Source organism: Papaver somniferum, chromosome 4, assembly GCF_003573695.1.
Source record: "Papaver somniferum cultivar HN1 chromosome 4, ASM357369v1, whole genome shotgun sequence".
Taxonomy (NCBI): domain Eukaryota; kingdom Viridiplantae; phylum Streptophyta; class Magnoliopsida; order Ranunculales; family Papaveraceae; genus Papaver; species Papaver somniferum.
The window spans coordinates 14,561,104-14,576,163 of NC_039361.1; the positions used below are offsets into that span (position 1 = coordinate 14,561,104).

Sequence of the window (15,060 nt, forward strand, 5' to 3'; positions counted from 1 at the left end):
GTTTTAATAAAAATTATAATTTATTGTTTTCTTTTGTAAATGAAAAACTCATTAGTCCCACACTGTGGAGTTTCCACTTTTTAGTTGTTTTAAGAGACTATATAAGCTTTTTAGTCCCACATCGGGGAGTTCATTTTTTTAAGTTGTATTATTCCATTATATAAAGAAATTCACTACTTTTGTAAAACCTATGGGAAAGGGGATTCTCTATATTTTAGAGAGACCCCTAAGGAAAAATATTTTATAGTAATTTCTTTAACATTCGCGATTTTCCTTAAGGGTTTTTTCGGAGTTTCCAAGCTCAAGTTGAGCATCTACTACATATGCAAGTAGTAGGTGTAGTAGGGTGTTTTATCCTGGATATATCCGTCTTGTGAGGGCTATAGCATCACTCTTGAGTGTAGCCGGGCGCTAATGTCTTAAGGACAGCGTGTTTAACACGTGACTCACTCTGTTTTTCCAAAGTATTGCCTTGTTGTTGTTGCAGAGATTTGGGGAGCGTCTGTTTCATTGCATCGATCACTTCCATTATAAAGAAGCTAAGTATAAATAATTTTTTATTATTTGATTTCTTCCTTATTTTGATTATTGCACCCCCAACACTTCCATCGAAGCTCTCCTTGTACAGAATGAAACTCCCTTCTGAATGTACTGTTGGTATATACAAATGATCATGATACTTCATAACATTTCCTCCTTCTTGTTCCCTTTGCTGCCGATTCTTGTTTCGATAAAGATATTTAAGAACGACGCCATCAGAACTGACAAGATATAGATCACCATTAGTGCTTAAACTAAGGAATCTTGGCATCAGAAACCATATATACTGAACTTTGCTCATGTATTACCACTAAACCATTAGTGTCTTGAACTGATAGTCCCTTTCCCCGGACATAAGATCAACCCCAGATCTTAATTTTTTACCCCCGAGAATAGTGTGAGTAGGATGATCGAAACTTTGCCAACCAATTTGAACCATAAAACATAAAATTCTCATGCATCATTGAAAATGACACTGGTTTTTGTATGTTAGGTATGAACGATTATTGTTTTTCATTCATCCGGAACACCAACTTTCCTTCGTCGTTGAGGAAAACGGAAGATGGTTTGTAATAGTAACAATTAGTGGACCAAACAAGGGTTGCAACCTCAGACTTGAAATAACTTATACCAACTACGAATTCATCAGGACCATCTTGTGAATAACATGCTGCTTTGAAGAAACCAAAACCAAAGTTTTCAGATGAAGAAGTCCAATAACTAGAACAAATATCCCCAACAATAGAAATAGACGAACCTCCTCTTGTTATAATGTTTTTGCCGACTAAAGAAGTATCCTTCAGAGCAGTAGGAATGACAGAAGTATAACTCTGAGAAGTACAAGTGCCTCTTATTATGTCTCTGTCATTCGAAGATGAGGATTCAACAACTAGTAATGGAAGTAGGAGAAGCAAGGACACTGAGAGAATTATCTGTTGAAACTTCATGTTTTCCTTGACGAAAGAAAAACAAGACAGAGAGATAGAGATTTTGGACTGCAAGTACTATGTAAAAGTAGAGAAGTGTTTTTGGGGAAATTTATACTAAAGCCACTTAAAAATTTACACTAACGCCTTGTTTGGTTTCTCCTGACTCGCCTGACTCTGACTAAAATCACCTGAGTCGATATGCTTGTTTTTTGAGTTACATCTGACTCATCCGACTCAAAATTATGAGTTAGTAGTTTGTTTCTGAGTTAGGATATGTTATTATTTGATTCAAATCCGAATCAGGGATTAGGTCTAATTCAGATCGCGAGTCAGATTTAATTCAAAATAGAAAACAAACGGTGTAACATCTTACTCGGCCAAGTTAGATTCAGATGCCGAATCATCGAAAACAAACACTGTAAGGTTGTTTTTAGCCCTGGTTGTTGTTGTTGTTTAGTAATTGTTAGCTTTGCAATAAAGAATGTTTGTTTTTTTGGTCACTGTCTCTAGCCAAGTATGGAAAATAGTAGCACATGGTGAAACTTGATGACGATAATCTAGCTACCCATGCCTAGCTACCACTACTACATTTATATCGATTTCATTTTATTTATTTTCTTGAAGCAATATCAATTTTATTTATGATGTTGTCCTTTTTGTTTTTCTGCGTTTTCTTTATTTTGGAAAAATGATATGGTATAGTTAGCTAAGAGCAGAACATAATCCATTTTTTATTCCTTTATTGTAGATCATAGTTTTCATAAAATATATTTCGTATTTCAAATGCTTCTCCCAGTTGTCAAAAAGCAATATGGAAATTAGAGAGGAATTCAAGAGCATTTGAAGGAGATCATCAAAGACGATTGACGATCTCATTCTTGATTTGAACTTTGAACTCTCTATTGGTATTGTGGTCATCAGATCAGATGGTGATACACTTAATCCCGGTTCACATTATATCATGTCATTGGGAGGCTATTCTAAACTAGATGGTTAAACTTTCCTTTTACCAAGAATGTAAATACATTAAATGTTTTTATTTAAATTTCTATGGTTATTGTCTATCAATATACCTTTTAAGTGATGTTTTTTCGTGCAGTTGGGCTCTTGATCAGTAGTACATATATAGGCTGCAACCCCATTTGATCAAATAGTACATGAGCTATCAGCCAAAGTTAAAAGTAAAAAAGAAAGAAAGAGTGCAACCCACTTGCTTTCATACATTTGGTTTGTTGAGTAAAAATTTCAAATTACCACAACCAAGTTTTCCTTGCCATAAAAAGATGTCAAATTGAAACTTGATCAGTTGATACTGTGGGTAAAGTGTTTTCATATTTAAATTTGGGTTTCGGAAGAAACTTAGTCCATGAAGTAATGCAGTACAGATCATTCACCATCATACATGACTCAGCCAAATTAACTTAAAATGGGATATTGATTATTACAATCCGAAACTGAAATACACTACAAAAGGCAGCTGCATCAAGTCCCAATAAAAGCAGCTTCACCTATAAATGAACCTACCATTTCCGAAAAATATGTTCAAAACCGTGTAGAAACTCGTATGAAACCAACTCTCTTATCTTTAAGTCATACTAGAATTTGCAATGAATATCTTGTTTACGCAAACCGCGTATGTTGTTGTTGGTGGTAGTTGGGTACTTAAGGTTGTAGCAGTTCCATTAACACCTATCATATGCTTTCTAAGGAGCTTTATTGGAATCATTATATGCACTCATGTGAGAAGGGAAATCCAACCTTTTTATACTAATGAGAATCATGAGAAACTTCATTCAAATATGAAACCGGAAATCAACAAGAATAACACAAAACAAGTTTTACTTATAACTCAACAACACATAACAAATCACACCACAAATAACTATCAAGCTCTCTGTAACACACAAACCGACACGACAAAAGTCTACATTCTGACTCCAACAAAATATTTTAGACCATAGGGAAGGAGGGAGGGAGGACTTGGCTTACACCATACAAACAAGGGGTTTAAGAGATTATAACTATTTACAAGTCTTTATTCTTTTAGAATAATTATTGGAACTTTTCCTTACAGAAGTTTAGACCTGGTTACTATAACTGCTCAACTTACCCTTGAACATTCCATTCATGAATCCTTCTGTGCATGCATCTTCTGCGATTCGAAGAGAAGAAACGGCTTGTGCTACAGCAATATCTGTTGATGCTGTTATCAACCCTCCTAGACTTCTATCTTCAAAATATGGTGCACTAGGTGACAGCGAATAGCTGCTGATTCCAAAATCATTCCACTTGCATTCTGACGCACAAGCTTCGGAACTCCACCCAAAACTTCCAACTGAATACTTTGCAAAGCCCTGATGAGGAGAGTTACCTCTCCATCCTCCCCTGTAAAAACCCAAGTTGGATTGGTTCCAAGGATTAAAACCCTGGTCATTATTCAGCATAATCTTACATGAATCATCGGAGTCTTCACCAAGGACATGCAGAGCTACTGCCTCTGCAATTGCCGCTCCCTCTTCATCTAGCCGTTGCTGTTCTTCTATCTTTCTCTGCTTCTTCTTTTCTAGCTCAGATCTAATGGCAGCAGAAGTAGCTAGTGCTTTCTCTAGTCGCCTCTTCTTCTTCTCAGCTTGTTTGAGGCGATCCAATTCATCCTTAGCTTGCTTCTTCTTACCTTTCCTAACGACGGGTGGAACTTGAACACATCCCATGTTATCCATGAACACTACTTTGTATCTTAATCAAACAAACCCGTTTGCTCAGCTTCTTCGAGAACTCAACTACAATGTGTACATATTCTCTATAACACTTTTCTCTTTATATTGAACGCTAAATTACTATCAATCAGGTATCTAAGGTTGCGAATTACGATGAAAAAATTATAGCATCTACAAGAAGAGTATAACGACTACACCCACTCAGGTCTGAACGAATATCTCATCTTCCTAACAATACAATCCCAAACAGAAACCACTGGTGATAGCAGAAGTGAAAAACTATAAGCATTGGCGAATGCATCTCTCTGTTTCATTCTTCCCAATTTTCCACATCCTTTGCATTCGCCCATAACGGTATGGATAGTAATTAAACAGTTTTAAATGAAGAATCCAAACTCAAACCCGTGATCAGAAAAGCTCACGTCAAACTCCCTACTGCAAACAAACAAAAAATAATGATATCAATAACAAAGTACCAACTACTGCTCAAATCAGATACATAAACTTCATTTACAGGTAGACATAAAACTGAGTCAGTGTCGTATCTAAAGCATAATACAAAGACTTCTAAACAAATTCATGGGTATGAAAACGGTTATCTAAATGGGTGAATCATATACTATGGCAAATCAAGACACGGATACTAGATACCACAATTTTTCTTGGACAGATGATGAACCTACAATTGTGAAGTGTGTGTGTGAACCCACTAATAAAAGTCCAGTTCCTAGTAATAAAGTTCCAATCCTAAACAGTTCAGATACTGTCTTTGAACACACAATACAATCCAACTAAGAACAACTTCTAAATAAAATATGCCATACAGCCAAATCCATGAGACAGACTTCACTCCTACGCAACGTATTATGAGATCTAAACCATAATTCAGATATTTCGGAATCAAAATAATCGTTAAATAAGTAAGGAGTGTCTCATAAAATTGAACCATCTGATTGACATTAGATCAGGACACAAATAGGAAGTTTCACAGTTTTCATCAGTAGTTACAGAACCTCTACCATGTAAAACCCACTAACATGTTCAATTCCTATTCCTAGTACCAAAATTCAACCTTCAACAGTTCCATACTGTGTTCACACCTAAAAGGCTAATTCAATCCACCTAACAACAAATTCCAACCTCAAACCTAGATCTCGTGAACCCATAATGTTTCCACCATTCAATTCTACCCCTAATCATTCAGATCCATGAAATTATCATATCCACATCACAAACCCCAATCCAATACCTCAAAAAAACCACATAATCATCATTCCACGTGGAATTACTCAAATTCAATAACAATTAATGAATTCTAACATAATCCTACATTAGATCATGATGAAAACAAATTAAAAAACAATCAAAATTCACCAAAAACGAATCAATCCTCTAACCTGATAAAATGGGGGTCGAATTTGAGGAAACAAAGCCTGTTCCGTCTTCATTTCTTCACGATATTCAATAAATTATGTAATCAGAGTGGAATTTGCGACCGTGGAATGAAGGGAATCGGAAGTTTTAGGGTTCGTAGATTTGGATCTCAGATTGGGCGCAGAGAGAAAAGATAGGAAAGAAAAAAAAGGGAAAAACTGCCACATGAAATGAACGTGAGCTATGACGGAGGAAAGAAGAAAGGAAGGTACGAACAAGGGTATTTATGTCATTTTGAGTACACGTGTTGGCTTTGGATTGAGTGGATTGTTCTGACGTAAATCTAGAATGAGTGACGTGGAGGGTTTTTTGGTCATTTGTGAGGGAGATTTTTTTATTGGAAGCAACTACTACTTCACTTTATCTATCCGTCAAGATTCAAAGACACCTTTCACTCAAAGGCAGGCTACACGTGGTTTCTTGCTTAGTCATGTGGGTCCCACTTTTTGTGGTAGTTTGTTGAAACCCAATATAACCCGTCGGACGCTGACCGGAGAGCTGAGCATTCCGGTGAACGAAATCCGGACAGTGAAACAAAATTTGGAGAAACAGTGAACACCATAACTGTAGCAGGCCAAGCAAAAGCTAAAACTAAAAATCCATAGAAGTCGATAACCACAACTGTAATGCTATAATGATCAGTATTTTGACACCGAAAAAATCAAAATCCATAGAGATAACCACAACTATAATGCTTGTTTCAGCTGCTGCTGAACTGTATATATCATCTGCACCTGCAGGCTGCACCACCTACGCCACGCCAATTGTGCATATGTCCATTTAGTTGCCTTGCACAAATCATATTTCCTAGTTAAACTCAATATCCTAATATCATGAGATCATAAGAGCAGACATACACATGTTTGATGATACTTCAATAAAACTGGTGATAATCGTGATTTAGCACTAGTACGAGTACAGCTTTTCAGCTGATGTGAGCTAACCTCTCTTATTAAGAAAATATTGCTCTCACGTGCTTATTCATCATTCACTGATTCACTATAAAGATAAGTTGGGCTAACAAGGCATTTTATCGGGCTACAAAGATAAGTTGGCTGTAAGCATTCTCAGTCTTTGACTCTTGAGGAATCCAGAGTGAACATTTTCAATAAAAGCTCAACTTGCTGAACAGCGGCAGCAGCTCTTAATTCATTCATAGTTTTGAACAATAGATATGCTTTGACACGTTTTATTAAAACAAAAAACTAGTTTCCTAATTTGAATGCCTTAAGCTTTCAACTAACCAAGAAAAAGTAATTTCCTACTGTCACGAACAAAATAGTGGTTCTGGCCAAGATTTTCCAAGAGGCTCATGTATCTTGTCTTACTTCCATCTCCGCTTTCATAGTAACTGAAAGCATAAACACGAGATGGAAATATTTAATCTATTCTGTTACGACGAAAATTAAGTGTACAGAAGTAATACCTTAGAGAATTTTGCACCCTGTCTCCCAGTAAAAGGAGCTTGATCTTCAGACTGTATCACTGTAACGGAATGGTTTAGAACATGAACACCTAAGAATCTGGACACGACTCCACATAATATGCATCAACAAGTTTAACAAAGCTTGCACGTAAACCATCCAGAACAATAATATTTCCTGAACGAGGATGAAGAATTCCAACTAAAGTTTCAAATTAACAAATAAATACTAGTAAAATTTAAAATTTCTTAAGCCAGAAGCATTATGTATGCTGAGAATACAAATTATACAATAATCTCACATGAACATCATGCGCCTAGTAAACCCAGGTAATGATCCTGAGCCGCAAGAATACAACCAAGAGCATAAATGAGTTTTAGCAATGTTGACATAGATACAGCCACCATCGCCAATTATTCCCCCTATGTTGGTTCTACACTACTATATTCATCGAATTTCCCAGCTTATGCAAGGGTGTTGTACTAGAAATGTGAACCCTGCACTCTTAGAAAGTTCAAATCACTTCCTTCACCATTTCTCGACAAAAGTTCATCGAATACTCAAACGAGCAGAAAAACTCCTCAATTCAAAAGAATTAATTAATCTCAATCGCTACTTGGCTCAGATTATTACCAACCATATAATTACAGAAAATCAAATCCAGCATACATTCAAAAATGATTATCTGTTGACCTATGCAAGTTAACTGAGGTGTAATAAGAGTATGAAGGTGACAGATACAAACAACAATAACATTCTTAAACTTGAGCATAACTAAAACCAAAGGACTTCTATCATTTTTGTGCTTTCTAAGTTAACTTTTTATCTTTTCACTGAAAATTGCAGACCTACATCAACACGACAAAAGTAATGAAGTGCATAAGAAGATATTTACCTCTTCAAGTTTTCATCTCAGGCTTTAGCTCGTGTTCCCATTGATTCCTCTTCTTGGTCCTCCATTCTGTAGGTGAAACCAGGCTGACAAGATAATCCTCTTCTAGTTATATACGATTGAACTCATACCAACCTGCAGCATAACCTATTTTTCTTTTCTATTATAAAGTATGCACAGTGAATATGATAAGAGTATAATTTACTTCATTCAATAGAAGTTATGACAACACATGCTTTTACATTTCGATTGATTGGACTCACTTTTTCTCATGACCTGCTACTCAATAACGAGTTGAACTCATTAAGCCAAACACGAAATACTAACAGTTGTACAGCAGTCTTGGGGAAAATCTACACAAGATTCTGCTCTTACCTCTGCAATTGCACGCAAAAGCAATATAGAATATGTATTTCCAGAGAACTAAATTACAATTCACGTATCAGCAATTAAAGTTTTTTTCTCTGTGCATAAAGTTCCATTCTGATGATTCAGAGAGGCACCATGGTGTAAAATTTAAAAGGTGCCCAGTCATGTTGTGAACAGAAATGAATTAAGCTGCCAAGAATAATTAGAGAAAGAGATTGTGAACGAACCTGCAGCCGATCAAGTATCAGCACTACAAAATGACCAAGTCAGATTACAGGACTAAGAAGTCCTGGAAAGTAGATAGGACCATCACAAGCTACAGAACATCAAACAAATTATCTTCTTCCTCTACTGCTTCTTCTTAGATGGAATAGATGACCAACTCCATTGTTGAAGAAACTCTAACAGTGTGATATACTAACTCAATTTTTTCAAATTAATAAATTAGAGAATAACAGGATTGATATATATAAACAACAAGAACTTTAACAACGACTAACTGTACAAGTACAAATATAAGAAATCTTCCTTCCATTCCAATGTTCAAAAAGTAGCTGTTTAAGGAACCACATGCAACTAAAAGATATGGCATAAGTTACTTGAATTGAGTATGAAACAAGGCGATTCAAGGAACGTGACAGAAACATATCTATTATGCAACTACTAAAGTTCCAAAACTACAAAAAGATACATGAAGAGATAATGGCATCTAACCAAGAAACCACTTAAGGTGACAAGAGTGATGAAAGTTAGTGTTTCTGATCAAATCTTGGATTCTCCTTCCTGCTTGTTAACACCTATAGAAGAGTGTACAGAAATACTGCAACATGGAGAGACAATAATAATAACATGATTTTTACTAAACGTGGAGAATTTCGGCATATCAATTGGATAATCTTTTGGAAAAGACAGAAAATCAAAGACAAAATAGTTAGGTACTTCATTGAAACTCTTTATAGGAGTACATATTGCTCAGATGATCTAGAGTCGATACTAGATACAAATAGAATTTTCACTCCTATTTCATGTTACACTAAGGTCCTATAAAAATAGAACAAAACATACAAGACGCGAAATGTGAAATTGTTTTTTCCTGACTACTTTCCTCATTCATGTTTTCAGTTGTTCTAGCAGTTATCATTGTTCAATGAAGAACTAATATCACATTCCCAATTTTTTCTTCACAGGCTTCAATTGATTCCTCTAATTGTCATCCACCCCACTTAAGTACCTGAAAAGTCAAGTGGAACTAAGCTTTCAAGATAATTGTACTCATCGCCTTCGGAAATGTGAATACTTGGTTCTCTACATGCATATTTGGTTTTCTAGCACTTCCATCCTTGGGGTCAAACAAAACCAAATCAGTAAGATAAGAACCACCACTCACGAATAGAACCTCAGCACTGCTGAAAGACCACATTAGCCTCAAAGTATGGTCATACAGAATTCTCTCATGGGTTATAGTATAATGTCTGGTCCAAGATTCTTGAACTCCATAATCCTGCATCACCCATACTTCAACATTAACACCACAATTATCAAGTACACAAAGGCACTCTTTCAACACTCCAACACTCAACCACCGTTTCACTAAATGTATGTTTGGTGGTTGCAGTACTTGGAATCTCTCAATGCTGATATCCAAAGAGATTATAACATCAGAGAAATTGTCAATCCTGTGACCTAGCCAATGAAAAAATCCATTAACTAGCATTCCAGACTCTACCTGCGTATCCATCACATAAGGGATAACTTGAGTGCTTTTCCATGAATTTGGTCCCATCTTATAGACATCAACTAAAGAAATATCGCCCATAGAAAACAAGCATATCACTTTGTAATCCCCAGAACTGTAATCATAACCAAAAGCATATGAAGAAATAATTCGATCCACTGGTTTATTCCGCGATTTGGGTAATTCTTTATATTCGTTAGTGTCGAAATTCCAAAGACAAGAATTCTTTCTCTTGACTCCAAAAGCAAACAAAACCATTACAAGAACCCACAACCTGAATATCTTCTTGTAAACATCCCAATGGCGTACCAATTTCCATACCATACAAATGAAATTCATTCGAAGATAAAGATAAAGGATCATAGCTTAAGGAGCAGATTACATTTCGCAACTTACGATAATCAAATTCAGATATCATGAGACTGAAATTGGTTCTTTGGATAGTAAGATTATGGTGCATTTTAACAAAATTAGGGTTAGAGATTAGGGAATACCAATTCTTGCAAACACACTTACATACAAGTGTTGATTTCACTGGTAACCTTTGAAAAATATCGAAGTACAGCTCTTCAGGAAGACTTGACATTGTTGATGCTTCTCCTTTTTTTCATCTTCAGAGGTAAAGTGTTTCAAAGACATTCGGGTTTCTGGATAAAGAGGGGTAGCGGTACTAGTTGAACCATGGCATGAAGTATCGGTCCTAAGGATCTGTATCAGTACTCCTCGGTGTTGTCAAAGCCACATGGTTTGCCGTATTAACTGATACACTTCCGTATCGGCCCATACGTACTACTTCCCCTCGTGTACTCCCTCCATCCATCCATAAATAGATGATCTCTTTCATGTTCGGAGAATTCTTCCATCCATAAATAGATGATCTCTTTCATGTTCGGAGAATTCTTAATGTAAGAAAATGAGATGAGGTCTTTAATTATCTTTTATAATTATATCTTTAAGGGTAATAGTGATAAAAATTTATAAATAATACATCCCTCAAACTATACCACAAATATTTGTAACTTTTATACCGCTGAAAAACATTTTAAAATATTTGTGTAATAAATATAAACATGGCTACTAAATTATACACATTGTCTAGTGATACAGGTCAATTTTCAGAGGGACAAAATTTTAAAATGAGAAGGTTATTTAATTAGGGACGTTGGGAGTATTTGTTTCACTAGTACTATGTTTGTATAAGACCATCCGCCACCGTCATCGTTATAATGGTCAGATTTGGCAAAATATCTCACCGTAACTATAGGAAGTAAAAGATGTAGAAGCTATAAAAATTGCAGATGGCAGCTAGATTTGGTTGTCAAGGTTTCGCCAAACATAACGAGACAGACATTATAAGCATGTTTAGAGTCGCACGCAGTTATTACGTGTGTCTGCATCCAAACACTATTATCGAAAGCGTTTGACACAGACCAATTCATTATTGGTGTTTATTCAAATGCTCTTTAAACATCCACTAGACTAGACCCAAATGTATATAAATCATACATTTCACTGAAGGTTATTCATCATCAGGCGCGGTTTATAAGTGAGTCTCACACAAAGACATGATTACTAATTGCATCTGTTAACTGTTTTACTTTTTATCTCCTCCATGGACAAGCACAATTATAACGTCTGTTTCATTTAAAATGAAATTATAATTTTGTCTCCGAGCTTATTGTTAACATCTGGAGTCGCACTCAAATATTGGTGTGGAGAATCTCTAAAAGCTAAAGCTAAATTTAATCCATCTTTTTTAACTTTCTCATATTAGAACTGTGGTGCTCTAAGATCTTCCATAGTTTTATTATAAGAAATTATGTCTTGTATTTGTGTTCTTTATCCCTTGATGATCAGATATGAGTTTTAAATCTATTTATGATGGCCTTTGATATGATCTTGTGTCTGATGATGATTAGGAATGATACAAATGAAAGAGCAATTTAGAATTTGATCCAAGTTTTTTTTCTCAGTGGAAGTAGTTATTCCTTTCCTAAGAAAAAATCTATGACGGGAGTATTATTGTATTTTCTGGGTATGTCCAGACCAAATCTGAGGTCATACCAAAAAGGATGTTTTTTTATTATCATAGTAAGATGGGAAGACTCAAGATTTGTTGCATTAATGACTACAGATTTCTGTGCTTCTTCTAACAAATTATGTATGGTTCACTTCCTCGATATATATTATTAAATTTTATTACAGACTACTTCTTATTATACTCTTGTGCTTCAACATTCATGATAATTTATGGTGTTTATTTTTTGCAGTCTCATTCATGTCCTAATAACATTCCGGCCATAACTCCCTCGCGAAGTTAATGTCCATCAAGTTCAAGACAACAAATGTATTGATGTCCCGATACAATTGCAAAAACAACTAACTTGAACTGTACCTTCACATATTTTCCAGAAACTGAAGATGACAACTTGTTTGATGTTCAGATTCAAGAGATTGTCGAGGTAGCAGTTCAGTTACTAGAGATATGTGATGTGCCATCTTCAAGTTTTGGGAAGGAGCTAGGCCACGTGAAGAAGACAATGACATCTTATTAGATCCACTTGGAATCTTTAACATTCCAACATCAACATCAGGTACTAGAAAGAAACCAAGAATGTCTCGTACAAGGCGTGTTAGTTTTACTCCTATTACTCTTCCGAGATCACCTGAGGTACGAGCTTCTCTTCGATCTTTTAATGCTGCTCATATAAGGGATTTGAGAAATCAAAATCGTGATCCGGAACCGGAGCTTTGTCTCACTGCAAGTGATGCACTACGACAGAGAAAATTACGTGCATCACGTTTAGTGAAAAAAGTTCTTTTAGCTTGCTCTATTAATACCTTGCAACATAGAAGTTCTCGTGCTAGTCGACTATATCAGTCGAGAGTACTGTTGGACCAACTTTAACTTCAAATGCACTAATTTTAGAAAAGTGATACATGAGTTAGAATCGGGATGGTGTTTATAGTGCAACATAAAGTTTCCGATATGTCATCCAGAGGTCTTTGCAATTTTTGTAAGAAAGACAAATAAAAACATCCTGAATGTTTGTTATTTAGTTCAACCAATAAAATGGATTCAGGAATCGTACTGTATCAGTTGTGTCGTTAATCGATCTAGAGAAACTCCTGATAGCTTGTGTGCACCCGATGATGTCGGTATATTGAGATAACGGAACCGTGGAACTTCATCAACAAAAAGGTATGTGGAGACTTGAACTTATCTATCACTCAAAAGTATATCTATTCTATCTCCTACTTCTTATGAGACAAAAGTCGTATGCTATATAGACTAGATCATACACATTTGATATTTCAAGCCGAGTATATCTCGCCTATCTATATCTCGAAATCATGTGTTGGTAAAGCGTTTCGCTTTGATCAAGTTTATCTTCACCTAGTGACGAAAGTCATAAAAAGTTTCAATCACTTTGAGAATTGCTCTGACGTGAATCGGTTTGTGAATAACGGATACATAGAGTCCTCTGAGAATGTCTCAATGATTGGAATGAGAGTTTAGATTACATAACCATGTATTCCTTGAACCGAAGTTTTCGAACTTTGTTGATCAATAGAAATAAGAAGGATTGTGACATTGGCTTGTCAAGTCCGCGAACCCAGTCCGCAGACTCGATCCGTGAACTGTCGGAAGTTCTCGACCGAGAATTTCTGCTGGATTTTCCAAAACTCGTTTGTGTGCTTAGTCCGCGAACTGGCGGAAGTTCTCTTTCCGATAATTTCTACTGAGTTTGGAAAACTCAACCGGTTTACTTAAGTCCGCGAACTTTTTTGTGAACTTAAGAGGTTATGATCTAAAGATGTGCTCTGAACATGAAACATTAAATTACTAAGGAATGCTTTATGCAAACCGTGACTACAATGTTCATGAGCAGATTCAATCGAATCGAATCATCTTTGTTTCAATCGTGTCTTGTGTAGTTACATAAGATCTCATAGCAATTGAACAACTCTTTAACTAGTCCATTTGAGTCAATTGAACTATTTATGGTGAAGAAGAACAAGGTTAATATGAAATGCTCATATGGTTAACCTTTTGGGTTACTATGTTGAACCAACATACACGTACATGTTTGGTCATGGTTTTCACAAACCCAGTAAACGTCTACGCAAGTGTGTGCGACAAGCTAAGTTTTCGATCTAACGGTTGAGAAATATTAGCTTGAATCTAAATCAGGTTTTCATCTAACGGTGAATATGGATTGCTTTTTAACTAAGGCAAAATCCTGATTTGAAAGCTATATAAAGGAGACATCTAGCTTTGAGCAAAACTAATCCCCACACGTTTGTGTGATACTGGTGCACTCGCTAGAGTCGATTCTCCTTTAACCTTTGGTTTTCTTCTCTAAAACCAGGTTAACGACTTAAAGACTTCATTGGGATTGTGAAGCCAGACCGATACTACTTTTATCGTAGTTGTGTGATCTGATCTTGCATCTTCTATCGTACGAGTACAATCGATTGATTGGCTTGAGATCATGAGAGTTCGCTGATAGGCAAGATAAAGAAGTCACAAACATCTTCGTCTCACTGTTTGTGATTCCTCGAGAAACCTCCTGGGTAGTCAGGAAGGATTGTAGAGAGGTGATTGATTAATCTAGACTTTTCTTCGGGAATATAAGACCGGATTATCAATTGGTTCCTGTTCACCTTGATTTCATATCTTAAGACGGAACAAAATCTAGGGTTTATCTGTGGGAGACAGATTTATCCTTTGATAGAATTTTTTGTGTGAGACAGATTTTTTTATTATCAAGTCTGCGATTTTGGTTGCAGCAACTCTTGATTGTGGGTGAGATCATCTAAGGGAATCAAGTGTGCAGTATCCTACTGGGATCAAAGGCGTAGGAGTAAAACTGTACCTTGGATCGGTGAGAGACTGACTGGGGTTCAATTATAGTCCAGTCCGAAGTTAGCTTGGAGTAGGCTAGTGTCTGTAGCGGCTTAATACATTGTGTATTCAATATGGACTAGGTCTCGGGGTTTTTCTGCATTTGCGGTT

General features: G+C 36.1%; 2 protein-coding genes across 3 annotated transcripts; both read right to left on the reverse strand.

The window, feature by feature from the left end:
• Positions 1-3,249: 3,249 nt before the first annotated feature.
• On the reverse strand, positions 3,250-5,798 carry LOC113274790. Of its 2 annotated transcripts, none has more exons than XM_026524178.1 (2): positions 5,584-5,798; positions 3,250-4,618 (listed from the first exon to the last, which is right to left on the reverse strand). In XM_026524178.1, exon 2 carries the CDS (start codon positions 4,187-4,189, stop codon positions 3,548-3,550), a length of 642 nt encoding a protein of 213 aa, XP_026379963.1. In that variant the 5' UTR covers positions 4,190-4,618; positions 5,584-5,798; the 3' UTR covers positions 3,250-3,547. The 2 variants fall into 2 exon arrangements, with proteins under 2 accessions (XP_026379963.1, XP_026379962.1); XM_026524177.1 differs by having other exon boundaries at positions 3,250-4,621.
• A 3,756-nt stretch (positions 5,799-9,554) lies between these two features.
• On the reverse strand, positions 9,555-10,298 carry LOC113272053 (F-box/kelch-repeat protein At3g06240-like). The gene has a single exon (XM_026521962.1). It carries the CDS (start codon positions 10,296-10,298, stop codon positions 9,555-9,557), a length of 744 nt encoding a protein of 247 aa, XP_026377747.1.
• Positions 10,299-15,060: the final 4,762 nt, after the last annotated feature.